At 40.8% G+C, this 25,257-nt stretch overlaps 2 protein-coding genes across 5 annotated transcripts in view; one reads left to right on the top strand and one right to left on the bottom strand.

The window, feature by feature from the left end:
* Positions 1-7,553: 7,553 nt before the first annotated feature.
* FAM8A1 (family with sequence similarity 8 member A1) lies at positions 7,554-18,288 on the top strand. Its single transcript, XM_049884564.1, has 5 exons — positions 7,554-8,342; positions 9,578-9,698; positions 11,692-11,815; positions 12,352-12,491; positions 14,751-18,288. Exons 1-5 carry the CDS (start codon positions 7,622-7,624, stop codon positions 14,893-14,895), a joined length of 1,251 nt encoding a protein of 416 aa, XP_049740521.1. The 5' UTR covers positions 7,554-7,621; the 3' UTR covers positions 14,896-18,288.
* A 2,970-nt stretch (positions 18,289-21,258) lies between these two features.
* NUP153 (nucleoporin 153) overlaps positions 21,259-25,257 on the bottom strand; it is a 75,342-nt gene continuing 71,343 nt past the window's right edge. For all 4 annotated transcript variants that reach the window (XM_049884587.1, XM_049884578.1, XM_049884604.1 and 1 more), the window contains 2 exons: positions 22,716-22,884; positions 21,259-22,382 (listed from right to left, as the gene is read on the bottom strand). In XM_049884587.1, coding sequence (XP_049740544.1) covers positions 22,298-22,382; positions 22,716-22,884 — 254 coding nt within the window. In that variant the 3' untranslated portion in view covers positions 21,259-22,297. The remainder of the gene's footprint in view (positions 22,383-22,715; positions 22,885-25,257) is intronic.

Genomic DNA, 25,257 nt, shown 5'->3' on the forward strand with positions numbered 1-25,257 from the left:
ATAGGAATATAAAGGAGAAGAGCATTTTCATGAGATTAACCAGTTTCTGTATGTGTCAGAGTATAACCGTGTCCCACAGGGTTTTCAATGGCTGATTTTTTGGAAGTAGATCACCAGGCCTTTCTTCTAAGGCACCTCTAAAAAAACCCAGTGCCGTCCAGTCAATTCCAACTCATAGCGACCCTATAAGACAGAGTAGAACTGCCTCATAGAGTTTTCAGGGAGTGCCTGGTGGATTCGAACTGCTGACCCTTTGGTTAGCAGCTGTAGCACTTAACCACTATGCCACCAGGGTTTCCAAGGCACCTCTACGTGGACTCAAATCTCTAAACTTTGGGTTAGCAGCCAAGTGTGTTAACCATTAGCACCACTCAGGGACTCCTGAGCGAAAATAGGAGGCCCAATCTGAAGAATTTGGTGACTGCATGGATTTGGGGAGAGAGAGACTCTTCACAGAAGACTCTGTCTTAGATGGTTAGGTGAGTGGACTAAGATACCTTTTTAGAAAATGTAAAATACAGAAGGAAGAAGAAGTGGGAGATGGGAGGGACAGGGAGCAATGAGATGTCTGTGCGATATCCAAGGAATACTTGTTGTGAATATGTGGTATCTGTGAAGATACAGATTGAGGAATCATAAGCATGTAGGTGGTACTTGAAGTGATAAGTCAATGGAAAACGCTGGAATAAAAAGAGAAGAAAGACAAAGACAAAGGCCTAGGGAACACTGAAGAAAAATTGAAAAGAAACGGTTAGTGAAGTAGAAGTGAAAGTAAGATTGAGTAGAATCAAAGAAGCCAAGGGAAGACAGGCTTTCTGTAAGAAGGGAGCTGTACCTGGTGTCAAAACCATATATCAAGGAGGATGAAACTGGTGAGTGTTTTCTTTATTGACCACCCAGCAATTCCTCCTCTCTTTTTTGATAATAGCATCCCACTTTTCCCTTTGCTCCCGGTATGTGCACCTCTGGTAGGACTGTCAAAGCACCCTGCACCGCCACACCAAGCCACAGGGTGGGCATGTTACCCAAGCTCAGGCCAGTTGGACTTGAAAATTCACCTGAGACTTGGAAGCTTGAGCAAAGCGATCCAAGGTTGAAACACGCTTAATGCTAGCAGAGGTGCCTGATAAGACAGCTGATTACCTCTTGCTAACAGCCCTTGCTTTAATCTCAGGGTCTGTGATATCCTTCCAATAAATTCCTTTTAAGCTTGTTCGCAAGGGCTGGTTTATGATCCTTTCAACTAAAAGAGGTCACCGATGGCTTTGTTTGAGTAGTTTCAGGGGAGAGGTAAAGTAAGGGGTGAAAGGCTGATCAAAGAAGAAATGGAAGGCGAGGAAGTAGAGATGATTGCGTTCTCATCTTCCAGGAGCTTGTTCTGGAAAAGAACATATTAGAGAAGTAGCTAATTATTTTTTTAACCATTTTTTTGAATCCATGTTTTGATAGGGCAACTGAAAAGTCAGTTCCTGAAATTTAAGACTCCCAAATTTTGGGGCCATCATTAGTCTGTTCTTTGATAATCGATTTTCCTAATTTTTTTGGTTTATCAACATATTTCAATAATTCTGCCTAGTAATCTATGGAAAACCTGCCCCGTGATGTCAAATTTATCTTAAAAGTGCAATGTCACTATATTCACAAGTTCTTGGTGGAAGGACCATTTGGAGCAGAGCACAGACCTGACACTTCTAAGGGTGTGATCAACAGGTGTCTGTTACTTACAGAATGAACAGGACAGGGATGAGTAGAACACCACACATGATCACCAGCTTAGGTTCCCCGAAGTCAGGCTCCTGTCCACAGGGTGAAATCACATCGAAGCACCCCCTAGTTCACGTCTTGGAAGGAGAACGCTTAAATTTCTCCCTCCTGGTGTTAAATTCTAATAGGACAGCCAGGTCTATGTGTGAAATAGCATCTACAGAGAGGAGGTAGGGGAAGGGGTAATGAAAAGGGTCAATAAAAGGTAAAAAGGAGTGATAAATTGGAAGGCCCCTGGTAGGCAACGGACATCATTTATTGCCCCGGTTCAGGCTAGTCTAGATTTACTGGCACCAGAGAATATCCCTTCCTCCTTTGCCCCACTAATACAGAGTTCTGGGTTTCTTCAGAGGACAGTCATCTCCCCCGAAGCACATACTTTATGTCCATTAGTAGCTGGGGAGATGGTGAGGGGGCAACTATCATACAGCACACCTGTGCATCCAGCAAAAAGTGTCTTCTTCAGAATAAAGGTTTGCCTCATTTGATAAATTGATATTTAGGAATTTGAGAAGAAAAAAAAGTCAACCACCTAAGGCTTCTTTCAAAAATAAGACATCTAATGAACCAAATAAAGTATCTAATGTATCTTGGAAACCTTTCCATATGAATGCATAATGAATATTCTCATTTTGATTGTAGTTACATAGCATTTTATGGTATGGATGCACTCTAACGGTTTTTACCAGCCCTCTATTGATGGCCATTTAGTTTCCAACCAAATAATGCTACATCCTTTTACATGAGTCATTTTGGCTATGTACAAATACCTGTAGGACAGGTTCCTAAAAATTAAAAAGCTGTGTCAGAGGGTATAATGCATTTCTAGTTATGACTGATACTATCAAATTTCCCTACACAGGAAGTGTACAAACCTATACAGCCAACAAAGCAAGCCTAGGCCAGTGGTTCTCAACTTTAGTGCATATCAGAGTCACCTGAAGGTCTTGTTAAAACACAGATTGGTGGGCCCAGGTGATGCAGCTGTTGCTGGTCCAGGGACCACACTTTGAAAAGCAGTGCAAGATACGACTTCTGTTCCCACCACTTCATGGAGCTGTTTCTCTCAAAGTTAGCAATGTCCTGCTCAATTCTGTGCTCTTTCCTCCATCTCCATTTTCCTTGACTTTTCTGCTATGTTTTAAATTTTCTCATTTTTGAATCTTCTGCTCCTATTCGGTTCTGTTAAGTGTTCCTTCCTGCTTGTGATGGTTATGTGTCAAGTTGGCTGGGCCATGATTCTCAGTGATTTGGCAGATATTATGCAATCATTCTCCATTTTGTGATCTGATGTGAGCAGCCAATCAGTTGAAAGGGGAGTTTCCTTGGGCGTGTGGCCTGCATCCAATATATATAGATGTTCTGGCAAAGCTCACTGTCTCTGGATCCTGCATACAACTTGTCCTCCTCTGACCTCCAGTTCTTGGGACATCAGCCAGTAGCATGACATCCAATCTGCAGTTTTGGGATTCACCATCTCTTGCAGCCCCATAAGCCAGCATCGAATTTGAGTTTGTCAACCCCTGCAACCACGTGAGTCAGGAGAAGCCTCCGGCCTGATGTCCGACCCATGGATTTGGGACTTGCCAGCCTCCACAATCGCATGAGCCATTTCCTTAAAAAAAAAAAATATATATATATATATACACACACATACACTGGAAACCCTGGTGTCGTAGTGGTTAAGTGCTATGGCTGTTACCAAAGGGTAGGCAGTTCAAATCCACCAGGTGCTCCTTGGCAGCTCTATGGGGCAGTTCTACTCTGTCCCATAGGGTCACTATGAGTCAGAATCGACTCGACGGCACTGGGGTTTGGGTATATACACTTCACTGGTTTTGCTCTGCTGTTGTTATCCTGTGTTTACACTGACTCTCCTGTTCCTTAACTGATCCAGGCTCCACTTATCAGACCTATGAAAAGGGCATGGCAGAGACGTCTGACCTCCTCTAACGTCACAAGAGGGAAGGAGAATCAAGATCAATAGCCCAGAGCTGAATGCTATGAGGCAGAGGTCAGATACATCTCTCCCACCTTTTTACCAATTCTGACACCAACCATCCTTGCCACAGCACTCTCTACTTCTCTGCTGGGTTTGACAATTCACTGCAGTGGCCACACAGAATTCACAGACCATACTCACAGTTGTGGGGTTTATTAGGGAAGAAATAGATTACAATGCAGGTTCAGGAACGCTCAGGCAATAGTTTTTCGACCAGGACAGCCTCTTCTCAGCTGTGCCATAGGCAGACCTCTCTCTGGCCCTCTACCCCTTGGCCCCTTGGGCCTCTTAGGCTGACCCAGCCTCTCCCTTCCTCAGGCAAGTGTTACCAAGTTCTTTTAGTTCTGCCAGTAAGTGTCTGGAGGTACCCCCACTATGCCAGTAGGGCTTGTGCCTGAAGGCGCTCAGCTCTTTTGCTCCATGAGTTGGTGATCCTAAAAACCACAATATGTGTCCGGAGGCACCCCACTCCACCAGAAGCCTTCTGCCCGAAGATGCTCAGCTCGCTCGCTCTCTGTGGGCCGGCACACCCACTATAACTGCCTTGCTCAATGGGCCAGGAAGCTCAACACACCATCTCCTGCTGGTTTGCTAGTTCTGCTGCTGCCGCTGTTTCTCTGCTACGGCTTCTCATCATCTCTCAGTATCTCAGCTGTTACTGCTCCCTCTCTGTCTCCTGTGTCTAGGAGGCTCTCAGCACAGGGATCCCAGGTCCAAAAAGACATATTCTACTCCTAGCCCTTCTTTCTTGGTTGTTGTGAAGGCCCCGGATTCTGCCTCTGGGATGACTCATTTTTAAGCCTAGCAGGATGGCAAAACTGACCAATCCCCTCATTAAACCCAGTGCCATCAAGTCGATTCCAACTCATAGCGACCCTATAGGGCCGAGTAGAACTGCCCCATAGAGTTTCCAAGGAGCGCCTGGCGGATTCAAACTGCTGACCCTTTGGTTAGCAGCTGTAGCACTTAACCACTATGCCACCAGGGTTTCCCGATCCCCTCATTAGGGTTCCATGTATCTTATTTTCATGGTCCCACCCCCACAAGCTGTCCAATCCCCTTGGTGGGCCACAAGCACCTTATTTTACAGAGTCCCACTCAATCTTTTGGTGGGAGTTACAAGACCATGGAGAGAAAGGCCATATAAAAGCGATCCATTGCACCGCAGGCCAGGACTTTTCATCCATAGAAAACTCACTCATTCTCAAGATTGGGAACACTGAGAGAACGTAAAGTCTGAAGACACCATTTAATCCTAATGAGAGAGCTTATGCTGACAAGAGAAACCAGATCCTGCTGACATTATTTGAACTTCTCTATCCAGCCACACCTGAAGTCAGCCCTACCTTTTGCTTTTTATTGTTTTTGCCAACAGGGTAATAGTTTGTTGTTGTTGTTGTTGTTGTTTTTAGTCCAAATGTAAAAAAGAAATGGCAATACACTGCCTCACTTTTGCCCATCCCAACCTCCTATCCTGCTCCCTGGAAGCAAGCTCACTCAGGGATTGTTATGCAGGGTATGTACTGCATAACCCTCTGGGTGTGTTCACAACAGACATTGTCTTTATTTTCTTACAGATTGCAGCAAAGTGTCTTTGACACTACAGAATCAGGATATTGCATTAGTTTCTGGCAAATTTAAGTGTCTTGAAGAAGGGCATCCTTCATTTAATTTCCACAAAGGTAGTCCTGAGTATTTTCAATTCTTCTAGCTATTTCATCTGATATTTGCTTACTTACTTCCATATTGCTGAATGTTTACTTCTGTAATTTTTATGTATCAGTTTTAAAATAATATTGTTGACATTATTATGACTGTATAATGACAAGCTGGTGCAGTGGTTAAGAGCTCAGCTGCTAACCAGAAGGATGGCAGTTCGAACCCACCAGCTGCTCCTTGGAAACGTTATGGGGCAGTTCTTCTCTGTCCTATAAGGTCACTATGAGTCGAAATCGATGGCAACTGGTTTGGTTGACTTAGCCCCTATAGGTCTTCTGGAGCCCTGGTGGTGCAGTGGTTAAGAGCTACAGTCAGCAGTTCAAATCCACTAGCTGCTCCTTGGAAATCCTATGGGGCAGTTCTACTCTGTCCTCCTATAGGGTCATTGTGAGTTGGAATTGATTAGATGGCAAGGGGTTTTTATAAGTCTTCTGTATGGTACTGAGGATACAAACACATATTCCTACCATTGAGAGACTTATAATCAAATTAAGGACAGAGCTAAATATATTAAAATATAAATATGTGAGGTGCTATATAGAGTTCAGAGGAAAGGAAAGGGAAATCATGTGTGGGCTGGGGTACTCAGACAAGGTATCAAAGCCTTGGGATATGAGTAGGGCCTTTCCAACACAAAATAAAGGAAAAAGGACCTAAGGTTGAGACCATGGATTTGAGGAAAGGTACAGTTTTCCTGGAATCCAGCAATGGAAATTTTTTATGGACACAGGTTAACTCCAGGATAAGAACAGAGTACAGCTCTTAAATCAGCAAAATACCTCTTTCCTTTTTTTACATTTGCAAATCTCTGCAGCTGAGCCATACCGTCTTGGTACATGTCCCAGTTGAGTTTAGTTTTTCATTTCTTATCAGTGAAAGGGCTCTCTATGTGCCTTGTAACACCTTTTTGAATACAAATGGCTGAAGACTGATTAATTGGAATGAATGCCAGGGGACAAAAGTACCCCTGTGCATGGAAGCCAAAACAACAGTAGTTGTTACCTGACTGGGGTCCGTGCCCTGGAGCAATGGAGACAATGAAACACACTCCAAGTCAGAAAGAGAGAGAAAGCTTTATTAGGAGATGACACCAACAGGAGGGCCCCGACAGCAACACAGGCTGTCCTTTATGGAGTCCCGCAGAAGCAATTTTTAAATCAGAGCTTATGTATCATTTTGGCAAGGACTACCCAATGTTTTTAAGCGTGCAAGCCCACAAGTGGTCGCATACATCACAAAACAACTACAAGAAACTCTTCATTAAACTAAAGACATGCAGGTAGGACATCTGGATTCTAATCTGTATGTTTGGGACAAGCTGAAAAAAACTTACATAAGAACCTCTCAGCTACTGGCACTGGCCTGCCAAGTCCACTCTGAGATAAAGGGCAAGAAACAAAGTTGCAGACCAAAAGCTCCAGGCAGGCTTCCTAGCTGCCCTCTTGTAGGCTGAAGGCCATTTCTCAAGGGAACAGAGGAGACCAAGGTCGCAGGAGCAGAGACGGCTCCACAAACCTTTGGAAAGAGACCAGTGCAGCTGGTGCAACAAAAAAGGCTTATAGATTACTTAAGAGTATCATTATGGCATTAGTTATGTCCACCTCTCATGACCCATTTTGAAAAAGGAGACAACATTTTGCAAGGTATTGGGGTCACAGCAGTGCCTCCGCAAAAAAAAAAAAAAAAAAAGGCAACCAAGACCCTTGGCACCTCTGAAAATCCTCTCTCCCCATGCAGTTTCTCCCAGGACATCTTAAGTCCACTCCCCGTAGGATTATCTAGGAAGGCCTAGGGCCTTGGACCTTTTTATCTAAAACCATACAGAGCAGGGAGCGCTCCTGGCCCAACAACCCATCAGTCAGTGACAGCGAACCGGCCACCCGCCCGCAAAGCCTGCGGGGGGGAGGGGGCTGGGAGGAGGGGCTGGAACGCAGCCAGCTGCACCCCCACGTCCTCACACCCTCAACCCCGCTCTTCCCGGCGGCCGGCGACGCCCCCAAGGGGCGGGGTTCCGCTTCCGGTGGCGGATTGTTGACGCCTGCGGCCGCTGCGGTAGCGACGGCGCCGTTGGGGAGGGGCTATTAGGGAGGGAGACTGCGCAGTGACAGGTAGTGCGGAGGCTGCTACTGAGCGGCGATGGCAGAGGGGTCGGAGGAAGCCCGCAGCCGCCGTTCCGGGCAGGACGACGGCGGAGGGGACCGCGAGCCGGGCCCTTCCCTTACAGGCCCTCCTGCCGCCGCCGCTGCACGCCCCCAGGCCGGGCCGCAGGCTGAACCCCAAGCCCCGGGCAGGCCCCCAGTCCCGGGCCTCGCGCCCGCTGCGGCCGCCGCCGAGGAGTCGGAGCCGCCGCGCGAGCCGGGGAAGCCCGGGGAGGGGGCCTCGGGTTCTGGTGCGGGGTTGCAGGAGCCGGCCGGCTGCGACGCGCCCGAAGCCGCGGCTCCGCGAGAGAGGCCGGCGGGGCTGAGCGCCCGCGAGTACTCCCGGCAGGTGCACGAGTGGCTGTGGCAGTCCTACTGCGGCTACCTCACCTGGCACAGTGGCCTCGCCGCCCTCCCCGCCTACTGCAGCCCCCAGCCGCCGCCGCCGCCGACCTACCCGGCGGCCGGAGCGCCTGCCGCCCCCCAGGCCGTGGCGCCGCCGCCCCCTCAGCTGGGCTATTACAGCCCGTTTTACTTCCTGAGCGCCGCGGCCGCAGGGCCTGACGCGGGGACTGCTGCGGGCACCGCCACCCCTGCTCCCGTCGCCGGCTTGGCACCCCGGGCTCCTCACGTGCAGGGATCCGTCAGGGCCTCCCCAGCGACGAGGGCAGGACCCACCGCCCCTTCACGCACTCCGAGCGAGACCGGGCGGCAGGCAGGTGAGAAGCGCGACGTAGAAGTTGGGCAGAGGAGAAGGGATCTCCAGGGAATCATCGGGGGCTAAGGCGGGCAAGCTTTTTATATCAATAACTGCTCCTCCTTGTAGTGTTTCTCCGCGTGCACCAGTTATCTTTTGTCCAGGCCTTAAATTCCCGAAGTGTACAGCGAGACAATACGGTTTCTTTTTCCTCTAGACCTGGAACTCCGGATTCCCTCCCTCATGGGACTAGTAGTTTTCACGTGCAAAGAAGTCTTTGCTACCTGTATTTTCTCCTCAAACCATGCTGGGTTGTCTTCTGAAGTACCCTCTTATCTGTATCTCCACTCTCTAGGTATTGAGATCCAAAGCTTAACTCTCAGATGGCAAACCCACTTTGGGCAGGGTTTGACTGGTCATGCCGGAAGTAATGCAGACGGGGAATGCTGCCTTCAAACCAAACCAAACCCAGTGCCGTCGAGTCCATTCCGACTCATAGCGACCCTATAGCTGCTGCCTTATGCTGCCTTAGGGACAGTGCAGTTGAACGGACATAACAGGAGATTTGCATTAATACAATTGGAGTGAAGCCCTGCTTGAATCTTGTATACTGTCTTATTGTTTACTTCAGTCTGGGAATTAAAATACTTTGAATTAGTCATAGAATTTTTTATTTATTCAGGCACAGAGATATGGGACAGGAACTAGTTAGTTGATGCCTGAATTTGTGTCCCAGTCAGAATTTAGGATGACAGATTGATAATCACTAGATTGATTATATAGGAAACAAAGCAAACTAAATGAATAGAGGGAAAAATGAGGAACACAGGGATTTACTTTATACCGATTGTCTATACTCAACCTTGATTTTTACTAAAAAAATGTGTAAGTTTGTGTCATAGGTTTGGCACTGGGTTTTTTTTAGGTTTGTGGTGGTCAGTTCTTATTCCTCATTGTGCCAGATTTTCATTTGTGAAATGCATTGAGTACTCTAACACATTTATCTGTGAAATCATTTTTTAAACATTAAGGTAGTGAAAGCAAGCTTTAAACAGTTCAGTAAGTAGTGGAGCAGTGGGGCTATATTTTAATAATAAGTACTTTTGATGGAATCAATACCAATAATTGTTGCAAGCTTATAAAATTTTTTTTTTTAATTAGCAAGTTGTACCTTGACTTTATTTCCTCTTCATTTCCTAGCTTGTGTTCTAAGGTCTATGTCAAATTAATTTTCCTAACTTTTTTTTTTAATTACAGGCAGAGAATATGTCATTCCATCCTTGGCCCACAGATTTATGGCAGAGATGGTGGATTTCTTTATTCTCTTCTTTATAAAAGCAACCATTGTGTTAAGCATTATGCACCTTAGTGGAATAAAGTAAGTTAAGAGCATGTGCAGAAAGATTTTAATGTCTACCATTTTAGAGATCTTGTTTTGCTAAATTCATGTCTACAGATGACTATGTGGATAGTGTCCCAGTGCCATGGTTTTTTTTATAGGAGCTTTGTCAGATTTATTTTTTTTCTTGTTGGTTTTAAAAAATTCCTAATAAATTCTGTAAGATCTGTGAGAATCTCACCTATTTAAAATACGTAAAAGGAGCCTTCAAACCTGGCTTGGGTTAATGTTATTCTCTTGAGCCAGGAACTAATTTTCCTCTTACTATCAAGTTCAGTAGAGGGTCAGCGAAAAACAGGAAGACCCTCCGTGACATGGATTGACACAGTGGCTGCAACAGTGGGCAGAAACATAGCAAGGGTTGTGAAGGACCAGGCAGTGTTTTGTTCAGTTGTTCATAGGGTCGCTATGAGTCGGAACCGACTCGACGGCACCTAACAACAACAGATATGTTCAGAATGGAGTCTCTAAAGACAAAGGTATAAAGAGCTCTTGGTAGATGAACCATTGATAATCAACTATATGGCATTTCCAGATGGGATTGCTTACTCTGATAGTGTCGATCCAAATCCCAAGTGAACTGCAAAGTGAGCCCTTTATTTGAATAATCCTCCTTTTAACTAACAGTAATCATAATGTCAGTTAATACTTTCTGAGCACATTCTGTGTGCTAGTCATTGAGCTCATCTCTTTATGTGAACTCTTTTTTGATATTAATATGAGGTGAAAGGAGCCTTGGTGGTATGATGGTTAAGCGCTTGTCTGCTAACTGAAAGGTCAATGGTTCAAACTCACCAGCAGCTCCACAAGAGAAAAGACCTGGGGATCTGCTTCCATAATGCATACAGCCTAGGAAACCCTATGGGACAGTTCTGCTCTGTACTGTGGGGTTGCTAGGAGTTAGAATTGACTTCATGGCACACAACAACAACAACTCAAGGTAGAGGTCAATATCTCCATTTTACAAAGGTTGAAATTTAGGCATAGAGAAGTTACAAAGGTAGTGATAGAGTCAAGCTACATACTCATGTAGTCAAATTTCAGAGCTCAGTAACCTGAGTCGTCTTATTCTTTGTCACTCTCTCCCTCCCCTCCCCCAGCACACAGTCAAATACCAACTCCCCTGTGTCCAATCTCCTGAATAGTTTTTCCATCCGACTATTTTCTTCTTCATTGCCAGACTATTTTTCATCATCGTGGCTCCTCCCTAGTCCGGTCATTGTTACCACTTACCTGGATTACAGTAAAAAACTGGTATCCCAGTCTCCTGTTTTACCTCAATCCAATCTCTGATGTAAAACCATAAAAAAAAAAAAAAAAAAAACCATAGTGATCATAAATTCTGATCCTGCCCCTCTCCTGCATTAAAACCCCTTCTATAGTTTCTCCTTGCCTTCAGGATATCTGAATTTCTCCATATGGTTTAACAGATCTTTCATGATCTTGTTTCTTAATCATTTGTCACCTCTCACACTTAGTATTTGAGCCATACTAGACTGCTTTCAGTTTCTGCTACACACTCTCCTTACTCTGAGGCTTTCTCTTCTGCTTCCTTTCTCTGGAATATTCTCACCCCTTCTTAGTCTGGCTAACCTTTCTTCACCATTCAGATTCCAACTTCAATGTCATTCCTGGGAAACCTTCACTAGGTTAAATGCACCCGGTGCGTATTTCCATAGGACCTTATGGTTGCTTATAGTAGTCCTTAGCCTACTTTATTGTTACTACATCTTTATTGTTCTTTTTTCCCTGTTAAGTTAGAATCTCCGTGAAGGCAGAAACCATGTCGAAATCACTCACCATTATATCCCCAGGGCTAGTACAGTGCCTGTTCATAATAGTGCGTATTTTTTGAATAGCTAATAAGTGAATATTTTGTGAAATTAGATAGTTGGGAACATTTCTAAAGATTAGTTTACTTATCTGGTAACTAAATTCTTTGTAACCAAAAACTATTCCATTATTTTTGTAGGGATATCTCTAAGTTTGCTATGCATTATATAATAGAAGAAATAGATGAAGACACGTCAATGGAAGATTTGCAGAAAATGATGGTTGTGGCTCTTATATACAGATTATTAGTTTGTTTCTATGAGGTAACCTACTGGCTTTAGCAAATTCCACTATTTAACAGTCTAATTTTAGATTATTAGCCTAAGACAAAAAAGTAGAGGAAATTTATAATTGTTCATGTGCTTGACAAATGTTTGTTTTTACTTTTCTATTTTTCCTAAATTCTGTAATTAATACATACTATTTTTTTTCAAGTAAAAAAAAAAATTCTAATTCTCTTTAGCCTTAGAAATTAAAATAAAATTTTACGTATAGTTTCTAACTCCTAAACAGGTTGTGGTTGTGAAACTTGAAATATATTTTACCATAGAAACAACTTGCTAAAAAATGAGTCATTAAGAAATATTACAGTAGATGTCTGATGGTATTGAAGATATTGAGACCTACAGAAATGTAGTAAAAGGTTAACCTTTGAGTGGCTTGATGATAGAATTCTATGAAACATTATCTTTCAACTTGAAATTTTTTAAAACATGAAATAGTATGGCAGGAAAGCTTACCTTTAAAATTGGTATAGTTGAGCCAGTGAATTATTGTTAAATTATCCTTTTTTCTTTAGATAATTTGCATTTGGGGAGCAGGTGGCGCTACCCCAGGGAAGTTCCTGCTCGGGCTTCGAGTTGTGACATGTGATACATCCGTGCTTATTGCACCAAGTCGGGTTTTAGTGATTCCTTCCTCAAATGTTAGCATTACAACGTAAGTCCTTTTCTTAGCTTAATCCACTGTATACTTATGAAAATAATAAATTTTTAGTCATCTGTGTAATTCATAAATTGTTGTATTCGATATAGTGTTTTTAGAATATTGGCATTTTTTCTTACCTTCTTCCTTTCCAGATGGCATGCAATTAGATAGAACTGCATTTATTAAGTTTTAAAACAGTTTGTATTTATTTCACTTGTGTTATATGACTGTAGACGCCTTTCAGTATACTTTTTCAAGATGATCATTTTATTAAATAATAGGTCACAACAATGAGGACGATTTGGGAGTTGATGCTGTGCTGTCTCAGTGTTTCATACCCAGCTTTAGTATTCTCTAAATGTGTGGACGTAGGTCAGTGAGTGGACTATCATTGTCCATCTTGAATAGGCAGGAAGAGAGTTTTGACAGCTATGCGTGGGTATGTCCTACTCTTGCTCTTAACTGAGAGGACTTGTAATACTCCCACCACTCATAGCTAGTGGCATCTGGCCCTGAGGGAAGGTACAGCTAATGATAATGGAAGTTGTGGGGTTGAATGGGTGGTAATCATTTGACCAAAACAAGATACTGGCTAGAATTGCTGCCAGAATGATTCAGAGCTGGATTGTTATAATAAAGAAATATATGAGTGATAATAAGTGAAGCCTTGATTTTGCTGACATCCTCAGAATTTCCTTAAAATTTTGTGGTTACTTAATATTTCCTGGTTACTACTTTTAATCTCAAAATCAAATGAGAGAGTCAATAACAGTTAATGTTTTACTGAGCACTTCTTATATACCAGAAACTGGTAAATGGTACATATGTATTAACTAATCTAACACCCTTATAAGGTAGGTACTTTATCCCTTTTTTTTTTTTTTTTACAGATATGGAACATAACTAGTAAGTGGTTGTCTTAGTTATATAGTGTTGCTATAACAGAAAGGAAACCCTGGTGGCATAGTGGTTAAGTGCTATGGCTGCTAACCAAATGGTTGGGAGTTCGAATCCACCAGGCGCTCCTTGGAAACTCTATGGGGCAGTTTTACTCTGTCCTATAGGGTCGCTATGAGTCGGAATTGACTCGACAGCACTGGGTTTGGTTTGGGTATAACAGAAATACCAAGTAGATGGCTTTAACAAGCAGAAATTATTTTCTCACAGTTTAGGAGGTTTCGAAGCCTGAATTCAGGGTGCCAGCTGTAGGGAAAGGCTTTCTGTGTTCACCCTGGGGGAAGGTCCTTGCCTCTTTTTCCCTTGTCATCTTCATGCGGTGTGGCATCTGTCTTCCAGCATCTCTGCTGCTTCTCTGTCTAATCTGCACTTTTTATATTTTAAAGGTGATTGCCTTAAAACACCCCCTACACTGATACGGCTTCTTAACATAACAAAACTTTTTCCCAAATGGGATTATAACCACAGGCATAAACAAAAAAAACCAAACCCCTTTGCCGTAGTTGCCAACTCATAGCGATCCGATAATGACAGAGTAGAACTGCTCCATAGGGTTTCCAAGGAGCGCCTGGTGGATTTGAACTGCTGACCTGTACCACTGTGCCACCAGGGTTTCCAACCACAGGTATAGGGGTTAGAATTTACAACACGTATTTTGGGGGGGTGTCAGTTCGGTCCATAACAGTGGAATAAGATAAATTTGAAGCCATCTAGTCTGAATTTCAGATCCCACACTGTTAGCCACCATGCTTTTCCATAGCTTCTCAGTGCACAAAAAGGCAGGCACCTAGCATTAGTAGAATAAGTCTCCATTCTGAACTATTACTGAAAGCTTTTTAAAGCTTTTCCAGGATCTCTTAAAGAAGAAAGAGAGCTGAAGAACACTAAAAATAATTTAAAATCCTAGCACTTCATATAAGGTAGAAAATGGGACTGCAGTAAGCATATTCAGTTTAGGAGATTCTAGAAACACATGGTAATAGTAAGTGGCTATAGAAGAGGTAAGTAAAGGGAACAGTTATTATTTTTTTCTGGCAAAACACTAGAAAATCCTATTAACCCTTAGTTCACACGCTAAGACGTTTATTACTGTTTTTCATGTGAAAGTTCTAAAGTCTTACGTTGATGAAGTCCATTTGGTTCGATCATGATATAATGCTATTTGAAAATAACTCACATTTCAAAAGTTAAAAAAATTGGTCAACTGTATTTTAAATGTTTTAAATAAATACATATTTTGAACTGAGCAGAATACCATTTGTCTACATGTGGTTAATGTACAACACACCTGATATTCTTTACTTTAATTTTTAGGTCCACCATACGAGCTTTGATCAAGAATTTTTCTATTGCTTCTTTTTTCCCTGCTTTCATCACACTGCTGTTTTTTCAGCATAATCGAACAGCCTATGACATTGTGGCAGGAACCATTGTGGTAAAAAGAAATGGGGTCAGATGATGCCAAAAACAGCCCCGAATGCCATGTTCTCGAATATTGACAAGACTAAATTATGTATTGAGGCCATCGGTATCCCTGGGTTACATTAATTTGATGATTTAGAAATTAAAGCAGTTGCTCCAGTGTGATACAGGTGACTATTCTGAAAGTATTGATTTTCCTTGAACGCCAAAGAACTCTTCCAGAAGAAAAACAATACCTGTTAAATTCAAGTGTTAAAATTTTTAGATCGAAAGAAGGCGAGTGGTTTCATAGTGAACAGTGGACAGTAAATATATACTTTCTTAAGATCTACAGCTTTAGAATTTGCTGGAGCATTTTCAGCTTTGAAATCTCCAAACAAAATTTCTAAAATTTATTTTGATTTATCCTGATTGTGGAAAATGTTGTGTTTTGTAAACACTTACGTAATTCATCTTTTAGTTAACACTTCTTTGGGAAATTGTGTTTGAGGGAGAGGGAAGAGGAAGAGAAATTTGGTAATCCACTCATCTCCCATCCAAAGAGGTGGTGCATTGAGCTGCAAGAACAAGGGTCAGGTGAGGCAGGCCTAGGAGTTCCCGTACCTGAAGTTTTAAAATCTGTACTGTGGTTTACTTTGGGAATGATGTAACTTTACAGCTATTCTTAATGTTTAAACATTATTTTGGGACAAGTTTTGCATGATGATGAAAAAGTATTATCGTATTGCTATATTATTGATTTTTAAAGGAAAAGGTAAGTCAGTGATTACTTTTAATGGGGGGGTAAGTTTTCACTGTAAACATAACTTAAAATTTATGTGCAAGTGTTTTCAGTGCTCTAAGTCAAATTATAAATATGTAGGGAAAAATTACTTCCATGAAACTGGCATATTTACTGTAAAACAATATTGTCAGTATGTGTGCAGCATGAAGAAAGTATTAGTGCTTCTCAGTGTTCTGAATGTAAGTGTGATTTCTCTTTATATACAGGATATTCTAGTTTCCTTTTATGTCTTCTGTAGTTCCATGACTGTTGAAACATCAGTTTAGTATGTCTAAATACTAGTAGCCTGTGAAAATTCTGTAATTTTCCAATTATGGACTGTTTTCTCTAAAACAAGGGAGAGTATCACCTCCACGTGTTATTCTACGTTTACTTCTGTGGGCTAAAAGCTCATTTTGGGCCTGCAAGGGATGAAGTTTTGGGGGAAATACTAAGCACAGTAATACTCTGTATATTACCATTTTAATTTATTGAAGCAAAGTTGTGGGTCTTTGTGTATATGTGTGCTTTTGTTAGATGTCCCAGTTAGCTGTATTGAGGTCTGCCTGTACTATTTATAGTTTATTTGGCTCTTAGGCATTTTTTCCATCTTCGATATTATTTTCTCAGAAAACACTAAACTATATTGAACAGTTCATTATTAAATTGTTTTAGGGCTCAATCTAAGCCTTGGTCTTAAACCTAATAACAAATCCAAGACATGTCTTTACTATCACTGTATCAAGAAAAACTGACATTTAAAAATGTGAAACTACATCTTCACATTTGATATTTATAGAAACTTTAACGATGTCCTTATTTATATCTTACTCTAAAATTTCATAAACCATGTTTTCCAAAATAATTTTATATGAAATCCAGCTTCACCGAAAGCCAGTTAGTTTAGTGTGTCAAAGCACTAAACAGATAATTGACTTGTAGACTCTGGAAAGATATTCAGTGTTATGGCCCTTTGTTGTAAAAAAAAAAAAAAAAAAAAAATCTGTAACTTTGTGATTAGACTAGAAATTCGGAAATGTTACTAAAAGTTGTCTCCATAGTAAAAACATTACTGATGCATTTGGTGGTGCATACGTTAGCACTGGTATATACACTACTTTTGCCACTGACTGGGGAATTCAAGTTGAAATGTATTCCAGAGCTACATGACTGAAGGATATCTTTGATTTATAATTCCAGGTCAGATAATTGAATGGGCCACCATCTGGGCCATTTTTATTAATGCAGTAAAATAAAAGCAAACGAGTCCAGTTTAATTTATGTACATTACGCATTTGCCATACTTGAGTCATTCAGATTAATATCCATGTAGGTTCATTCAGATCCAGCTGTGGATTCAAGTTATACTACAAAGCCCTAGAAGAGTGTCACATTTCTTTGCCTTTACATCAAAATCCCAGTGTGTTTCTATTTGTGCATGCAGCACTTAGGAAAAAGGATTTTGATTCCCAAATAGTTCCTCAAAATGGCAAAACAGTGGAGGTTGGGGAGAACTACATTTTTTTCTTTGGGATTGTGGGGAGGGGAATCAGCTTTTCAGAACACTTTTCTATTTAATGTTTTTCATTAATAGAAATGCTGACCTTCTGTATCAAAGTATAAATCTCAGGCTGAAGCTCTAGCCCAAAAAGGCAAAAAGAAGTTGTCTCCATGGTAAAAACGTTACTCATCATTTCTATAAGGGAACAAAAATTAGGAGTTAAGCTGAGTGAGAATACTATTTTAGTGAGCATGCCCTAGGTTAAAACCTCCAAATTCGGGATCACAGAACTGGCAATGAACTTTGGCATCTAGCAATTTCAGTAGCCACCACTGAAAGTAGCCTGAGTAGCTGCTGCACCTTGAGACAGTCTGGATCCAAAGCTAAGGGTAGGTAAGTGTGAATGATCGCAAGCCTTGCTTTTTAGACTATTCTATGACTACAGAAGCAAAATCAACGCTTTTGGATAGTAAGCCTTCACTTGCCGATATTTATAGTAAAAGTATTGCCCAGCTGATACTTTTGTAGCACTGGTTCAGTAGTTACCTCTTTCTACCTAAGCACTTGACCTTCCAAAGTCACCAAAATGTTTAGAATTGGAGAGGGGAAAAAGCATATTTGTGAAGCACTTTTTCTTCAGTGTCTCCTATTGTTTCAAATGACAGTAAAATGTTTTTACTGGGGGGAAAAGGAGTTCCTTTCGATAACCTGTTTGGGTGTTTCGCTTATACATAAATAAGCATGTCTAGCAAAGGGAAGGGTGTAAAAAGGAATTGAAAGTTCATTTAGACTACTAACTACTTGGCAATAAAGAACATTTTGAGGGGGGTAGGAGCACTGCAATTTTTCACTCTTGTTCCTATTAAAACAGGCTGTTGTTTGACAAATATGCCTAAATGATAGTATTCCTAAAATTGCATAGCTTGAGAAGTGTCATTTCACACACCACCCCTGCCCACTAAACCAAAGGCCAAAGTCTACCTGGTGCTTGCCTGGGTGAAGTTCCTCATTTCAAACAGTGTATGTGTATTTCCTTGAAGTTCATTATAGTAGAGCTTGACCTGCAAACAGTATCTGATGGCCAGCCTATAAATAAAATTCAGCGTTCTATTTTTAATAATTTGTACGCCACCAATTTGTATTTTTTGTCTCAATAAATACTTGGTCACTGATGCATTTGTGTTTTGCCTGTTTCTTTGAGAATGTTTACTGTTTTAAATGTTTCATCATCTTTGAATCTCCTGCTTAGGGACACCCTGCTTCCAAATTCAGTTTTTCTAGCATTCTCCGCCTGCAGGTGTGCATATGATGAGTATTACGGCTACAGCAGTTAACTAGAGTACTTTCAGAGTCAGAGGGCTATTTTTTAATCATCCCCTTTTATAGAGTTATTCTTTTAACAAGTACACTCAAAAGTTTACCAGTAGATAACTAAGCTTAATGTTAAAGTAATCCTGCTCTTAAGAACTATTAACCATCACAACCACCATACAGAATATTAAGTACTTCATGTGTTACTTATGAGGAGACAGTTCAAAGTCTCATAGCTAGTATATGACTGGGCTGGGCAATTTAAACCGAGTTTGGACCTTAAAAAGCCTTTCTTATTCTAACCTTTAAGAACAGGTCTGGAAGGGGAAGAAAAGGATACAAGGTAACAGGTTCCTCAAGAAGGACAAACATAATAAAGGATAAACTTTAGCTAAAATATGGCCTGGTCTGGGTCCTATAGATGATGTGCTGTTTGATCCCAAAGTTTGATCCCAACCAAGATCTTAGACATTTTAGTACAGTGGGCTTTTGAGATGTTCAAAGTTCTTCCACACTACAAGGAAATGAAGGCTCTGATTGGCCTTCGTGTAAGGCCCTGAGTGGTGCATGTAGCTAGAACCAGAACACTATTTTCTCAGTTTTATACTAGATTTGTCAGCTTCCATTAGGCACACAGGGCTTAAGCTTTATAAAATGTCCAATGAACTTTTAAAGAGGCCCAGAAAATGACATACTAACGAAACTAAAGCAAACACATTCTTCCCAGGCCAACCCAGAAAGTTTACTGTCTAGTTATAAATGGTTAGTACCAGTTAAGCACTTTTCTTTCAAATAATGAAATTTTACTTACGTAAGCAATTTCAGGAGAGAATTTTTAACAAACAGTAAAAGCAGCCACAGGGAGTAGATCAGAGCTGGGTCTGCAGCCTGAGCCAGTCCAACAGGGCGATAGTTCTGTTGGGCGTGTACCGTGAATATGTTCTAGAGCCACCGTATGCAGTGTGAGAATGACACTAAAGCGATGGAAAGCAGTTGAGATGGAGAAAAGTCAGTCCTAAGTCCTGAATACGGCCCCTAAAGATTTCAGTTTTGGAGGCCAGAAGATGCCATTTCTAACATCAGCCATGTTAAGTATGATTTTCAGTCACCTGCTTAAAAAAACACTAAATGACTGGAAGCTTATTATTTCTATAGCATTTTTAATCCGAATCTCCCCAGAGCAGAAAGCCTAATACTCCCATCCATAGGGGCCTAGAGAAGGGCTAAGAAGTGGCCTGGGATTTAATTAGGATTTAACTTCTAATGTTTAAGACCACAGATTTCCAGTTTACATCTTTCCTCCAGCATTCAACATCATTGTTGGCCCCCTAAACGAGTCAGTATCAAATGTGTATTATTAATAAAGTGCATATTATAAACCCCCAAACAAGCATTTGATTAAGAAAAATAGGGGAAATCACAACTTGACCAAGGTAAAGTCGTATATGCTTCCTAGACACATCCAAATACCTTGAAGGACCAAGTTACTGGGGCTGAGGGCTGGGGACCGTGGTCTCAGGAGACATCCAGGTCAACTGGCATAACAGTTCATAAGGAATATGTTCTATATCCTACTTTGGTGAGTACTGCCTGTGGTCCTAAAGGCTTGCGAACGGCCATCCAAGATACATCTAATTGTCCCAGCATATTTGGAGCAAAGGAGAATGAAGAAAACCAAAGACCCAAGGAAAATATTTGCCCAATGGGCTAGTGGACCACATTAACCACGGCCTCTGGCAGCCCAAGCACAGAAGAATTAGATGGTGCCTGGCTACCACCACCAATGGATCACAATAGAGGGTCCCGGACAGGGTGGGAGAAAAACACAGAACAAAATTCAAATTCACACCAAAAGGCCATACTGGTCTGAGACTGGAGGACACCCTGAGACTATGGCCCTTGGACACCCTAACTCACCCTTCAGCTAAAGATTAGACATGCCTATAAAACAGTTTAACACATGTGAGGAACGTGTTTCTTAGTTCAATCAAGTATACGACACAAATGGGCAACACTTGCCTGAAACAAAGATGAGAAGGCAGGAAGAGACAGGAAAACTGAACAAACGGACACGGGGAACCTGGGGTGGAGAGAGAAAGGGGAGGAGTACCAACACATTGTGGGGAATTGCAAACAATGTCACGAAACACTTTGTGTATAAATTTTTGAATGAGAAACTAATTTGCACTATGAATTTTCACCTAAAGCATAATAAAATTAAAAATACCCTTGTTGGAAACAAAAAGGCTATTAAACATTTTAAAGTTCTGAATTTAGATTTGAACCAAGCAGAAGTTCAACAAATTAAAATGGGCATCAAATAACTGTGCATTCAAATTCAAGAATAAAACTACCAAATGCTGTTCCAAGAACTCTATGGACCACATTGGGGGGAAAAAAAATCCAGTAAAAACGATACAGGAAAATAATCCAAAGAAATTATGAAAACAGACCAATGAAATTTTTGCTTTGGCATCTATTTCCAAGAGCTCCATCAATGAACACTGTTTAGGAACTTACCAAGGAAAGTACAAGCAGAAAAGGTTGCCTGTGTTTATTTTCCACTTTTTAAGAAGGCTTGTAAATTTATATGCAAATTTGGCATGATTCCCAGCTCCGGGCAAGAAGCAGGGTACCTTCTGTATGTCTTGCGTTCAGAGACTCTGCCATTCATTTAGGAGTTATCTAAATCACTTATAGGCATCCTATTGAATTTGCCTTCTAATGGATAATTATTAACCTTTATTAAAAAAAAGTTCCTGTCTATTAATACCCGGTACTTCATTATCAGTTAAGACTACAACAAAAAGTATTTCATAATTTTTTATTGATGGCATTTATCCCATGGTTTAACATGTTAATTATACTGTAATAAACATGGCTTTAATATTAAACTTTTCCTTATTATCCAAAGTCACCACAGTCCATTTCAGTAAATATAAAAATATATGCTTAATACTTTGTACAATACTGGTTTTTGGTCCAAACAAAACTGGATCAGAAAAGCCAATAAATTTACTTTAAGAATCCCCAATTTTTTTTTTATTTTTTTAAAGATTTCCAAATGGATTTAGGCAACTTTGAATAATGGGATTTACATAATAAAATCTGAGACAAGACTAAACAAACAACAAAAAAAATTTCTAACACAAAATTAAAATTTCAAGTTCACAGATTTATGTTATGTCAAAAAAGTACAGAAACAAAATTGTATTTACACAAATTTCATAATAAAATAATGAAAAAGGCAAGACAGGTGATAGTCATAAGAATGAAAATATAGAAATAGCATATAATTATTAAATGGAGAACTAGATCTAACAAGTCCTTAGCATGGACCATTCTTTAATCAGGCTTCCTCTATCAGAAAATTTTAGTGCACAATACACCCAACTCACTCACTTCACACATACACCAGCACAAACAGCATAGAAATCATTCATTTCAACATCCTCTAATCTATACAGAATTCCTCAGATATAATTACAATTTCAACGCGTTCTATAAACGCATACCAACGCACATAGTGGTGCAGACGAAGAGGTTCTATACAAAGCCATTCACCGGGAGGGCTCTACTCCTGGGTACAGCCAGACCATGCCAAATCAGTGAATAATTGGCTAGATCATAAAATATTTTTGCTGAAGAATCAGTCACCAGGCTAGCTAATATTTTAAAAAAGGGGTGGGGGTGGGGTGAGGGTGGGAGCTTCTGTAAAGAAAGAGAAAGGAGGAAAGTTCCAAAATTAAAGATGTCCTTAGGCAGATTTGACTTCAGATAACCCCAGCATATAGTACAATCCAGTATCTGAAAGCAGGGCACCAGCTGTTGGTAAAACTGTTGTGTATAACATCTTTGTGACCTTTATTTCCTACGTCTAACAGCAGTCTTTATCTTGCGACCAGAAACTGGAGTTCCAGAAGAAGAGAAGACATTTTTCCCATTTGACCTGTGAAAAATAAAAACTTCATGTGATATGATGCCCAGAGAAACATTTCAAAATCATCATAAAACACTAAATGTGACCAGCAACAGGGAAAACTCATGGTGTCAGTGTAAACACATTTCCTGCTGTACCTTGCACACACAAATTACTGCTGTTTTTCTCAGGCTATCATCCTCCAAAACTGTTTAACATGGCAAATTGGTGTGGGAGAACATATTTAACTTTACCCAAACTAAACCAAACACTTCAGTGATTTTAAAAAACAAAATACACATGCAAGCATGCACATGCCCTTATGCTAAATTCTTCATTTCAACAAAAAGTTCGTTTTCTTACCCCACTGTAAATCCTGCTGAAGGCTGGCTAAATGGGAATCCCCCTGAGCCTGAAGGCTGGGCTGAGGCTGCAGGTGTGCTGGCATTCGCACCAAATGTGAACACTCCTGATGGATTGTTGTTTGTGAAGTTGAAATTTGTAGTGCTGCTGCCAAACTGGAAACCCGAACCTACAATATTCAGAGAAGAAGTACTTCAAAATGTTGTTTCATTAAGGCAAAAATGACTCTATTAATGACTCTGATCTTTACATACAAAAACACTACGAGGGGTAAGCTCTCTATAGTCACTTAGAGAAAACTAAATCCATCATCTCCACTGGTACACAGTACATACATGATATGCCCCGCAAGTGACACAACTTACCAGTGACCAAGGAAAGGCGGGAAAGTGGTCTTTTGGTTAAAGGTAGCAGAATAAACAAACACCTTAGCTCTATCTTCTTCAGAACAGCAAAATAACAAGACCCACTGCCATCGAGTTGATTCCAACTCAGAGCTACCCTGTAGGACAGAGCAGAACTGCCCTATAGGGTTTCCAAGGCTGTAATCTTTACAGACGCAGACTGCCACCTTTCTCCCACAGAGCAGCTAGTGGGTTTGCACTATCGATCTTTTAGTTAGCAGCTGAATGTTTAATCACTGTGCCACCAGAGCTCCTTCTTCTTTAGAAATCACATTAAAATAAAAGTAAAGGGACTTTTACAAAGATTGGGGAGAAAAGACATGGTAGCAAAAGTTTAGAAGCTGGAAGGCTGACTGGGGTTGAACACTAAACTAGCAACACGGGCAGCACAGAAGCAACTTAATCCATTTACATTACATACCCTGAAATTTTAGGATCTGGGTACCTGTGGAAGTTGGCATGAAAGTAGGACTAAAAGAAGGAAAGATAGGTAGGATATCTGTTTAAGAAGCAGATACCCAGATCAAGCCCCACGCAATACCAAACAAGATGGTAACGCTTCCCCATCCACCCCAGAAGTTTAGTCTCTAGAGAGCTATCTGGCTTGGGTGACACCACACAGAGCTATGGGCAAGGATATCTTACTGAAAAAAGGGAGACTAAAAGTAGCTGATATAAGGAATATTGAGATCTCCAGCCTTCCTCACAACTCAGCTCCCAGAACACTGGCAACCAGGCAGGAGACTGGACCCATCTTCTCTAGGGAATTTAACAGGCTAAGAGGAAAGACCTAAAGACACCAACATGCAGGTTTTCCCAAGTAAACAGTCCAGCCAGATAACTCTACAATGACATTCAAGATCTAAGCCCAATCCATGTACAAAGAATTTTCAAGAGGTATTTAGGTATCCTATTCATAAAAATACGAACAGATAGCTAAGGATCACCAGATATTTGAGGGAAGTATTTAATAAACACTAATGTCAAAATTTTTTTTTTAATGTCAAAATAATAATAGAAAAAATCAATTTGGAGAAAACTAAGCAAGGAAGTAAAAACTTAAAAAAATCATTAATATCCTCAGAGATTAGTAAACAACACTACACTCATGATACAAACCAGGGTCATGTAAAAAAGAAACACCCTGAGAACAAAAAAAGAGCATTTGGAAATTAAAAAACATCTAACAGAACAAGAAAAACTTCAACAGAAGGGGCAGTAAATTATAAACTGAAAAAACCTCCCCATAAAGTACAAGACAAGTGAGAACGAAGGTGCAAATAGACAGTAAGTCAGAATACTAATTCTGGAGATAAAATATCCAAATATGTTTGCCGGAAAAAAAGGAAGTTTAAAAAGAGAGGGAAAATCTTCAATGGACCCACACCAAGGCACACCACCCTGGCATTTCAGCACACTGGAGACAAAGGAACACATTCTAACAAGAAGAAACCAGTCAGCCAATGTCATAAAACAGTATGTGCATTAACTGTTTAATGAGAAACTAACTTGCTCTGTACACCCTCATCTAAAAGCACAATAAATAAATAAAAGCAAAGATCAGGAAAGAGACTTCCAGGGCAACTGTGAGAACCAGAAAGTCCACAATGGAAACTTATAAAGATTATTTCCAAGCTAAAAATATATATTGAACCAAAAATCTTAATCAAACGTAGAGACAGATTACCGTCCTCCCAGAAATGCAAGCTCTCAAAATCTTCTTCCCTGTACCCTTACCCCAGAAATCACTGGGAGAAGTGCTCTATCAAAACAAGAGAGTTGAAGTAGGGACACGAACAAATACTTGTACACTAATGTTCACTGCAGCACTATTCACAATAGCTAAAAGGTAAAAAACTAAACTAAACTAAAATGTCCATCAACACATAAACAAATTGTGCAATATGCATATAATGGAATACTATTCAGCCATAAAGAGAAATGAAGTTCTGATATGTGCTATGACATGAATGAACTTGAACACGTTATGCTGAGCAAAAAAACCAGACACTAAAGGACAAATATTCAGGGGCTTTTAACTGGTTGTGCCCAGTTCAGTCATGGCCAAGGAAGCGTCACTAGAATGCAACTGAATTTTTAAAGTTATGGTGTAATTGGAAAGATAGCCAGAACAAGAA

Source organism: Elephas maximus, chromosome 1, assembly GCF_024166365.1.
Source record: "Elephas maximus indicus isolate mEleMax1 chromosome 1, mEleMax1 primary haplotype, whole genome shotgun sequence".
Taxonomy (NCBI): domain Eukaryota; kingdom Metazoa; phylum Chordata; class Mammalia; order Proboscidea; family Elephantidae; genus Elephas; species Elephas maximus.

What these genes read in the sequence shown, in the direction of transcription:
- FAM8A1 (XM_049884564.1), top strand. Translation starts at nt 7,622, where the DNA reads ATGGCAGAGGGGTCGGAGGAAGCCCGCAGCCGCCGTTCCGGGCAGGAC. An exon ending in CGAGACCGGGCGGCAGGCAG is followed by an intron (nt 8,343 to 9,577) that starts GTGAGAAGCGCG and finishes TTTTAATTACAG; the next exon opens with GCAGAGAATATGTCATTCCA. An exon ending in TCAAATGTTAGCATTACAAC is followed by an intron (nt 12,492 to 14,750) that starts GTAAGTCCTTTT and finishes TTTAATTTTTAG; the next exon opens with GTCCACCATACGAGCTTTGA.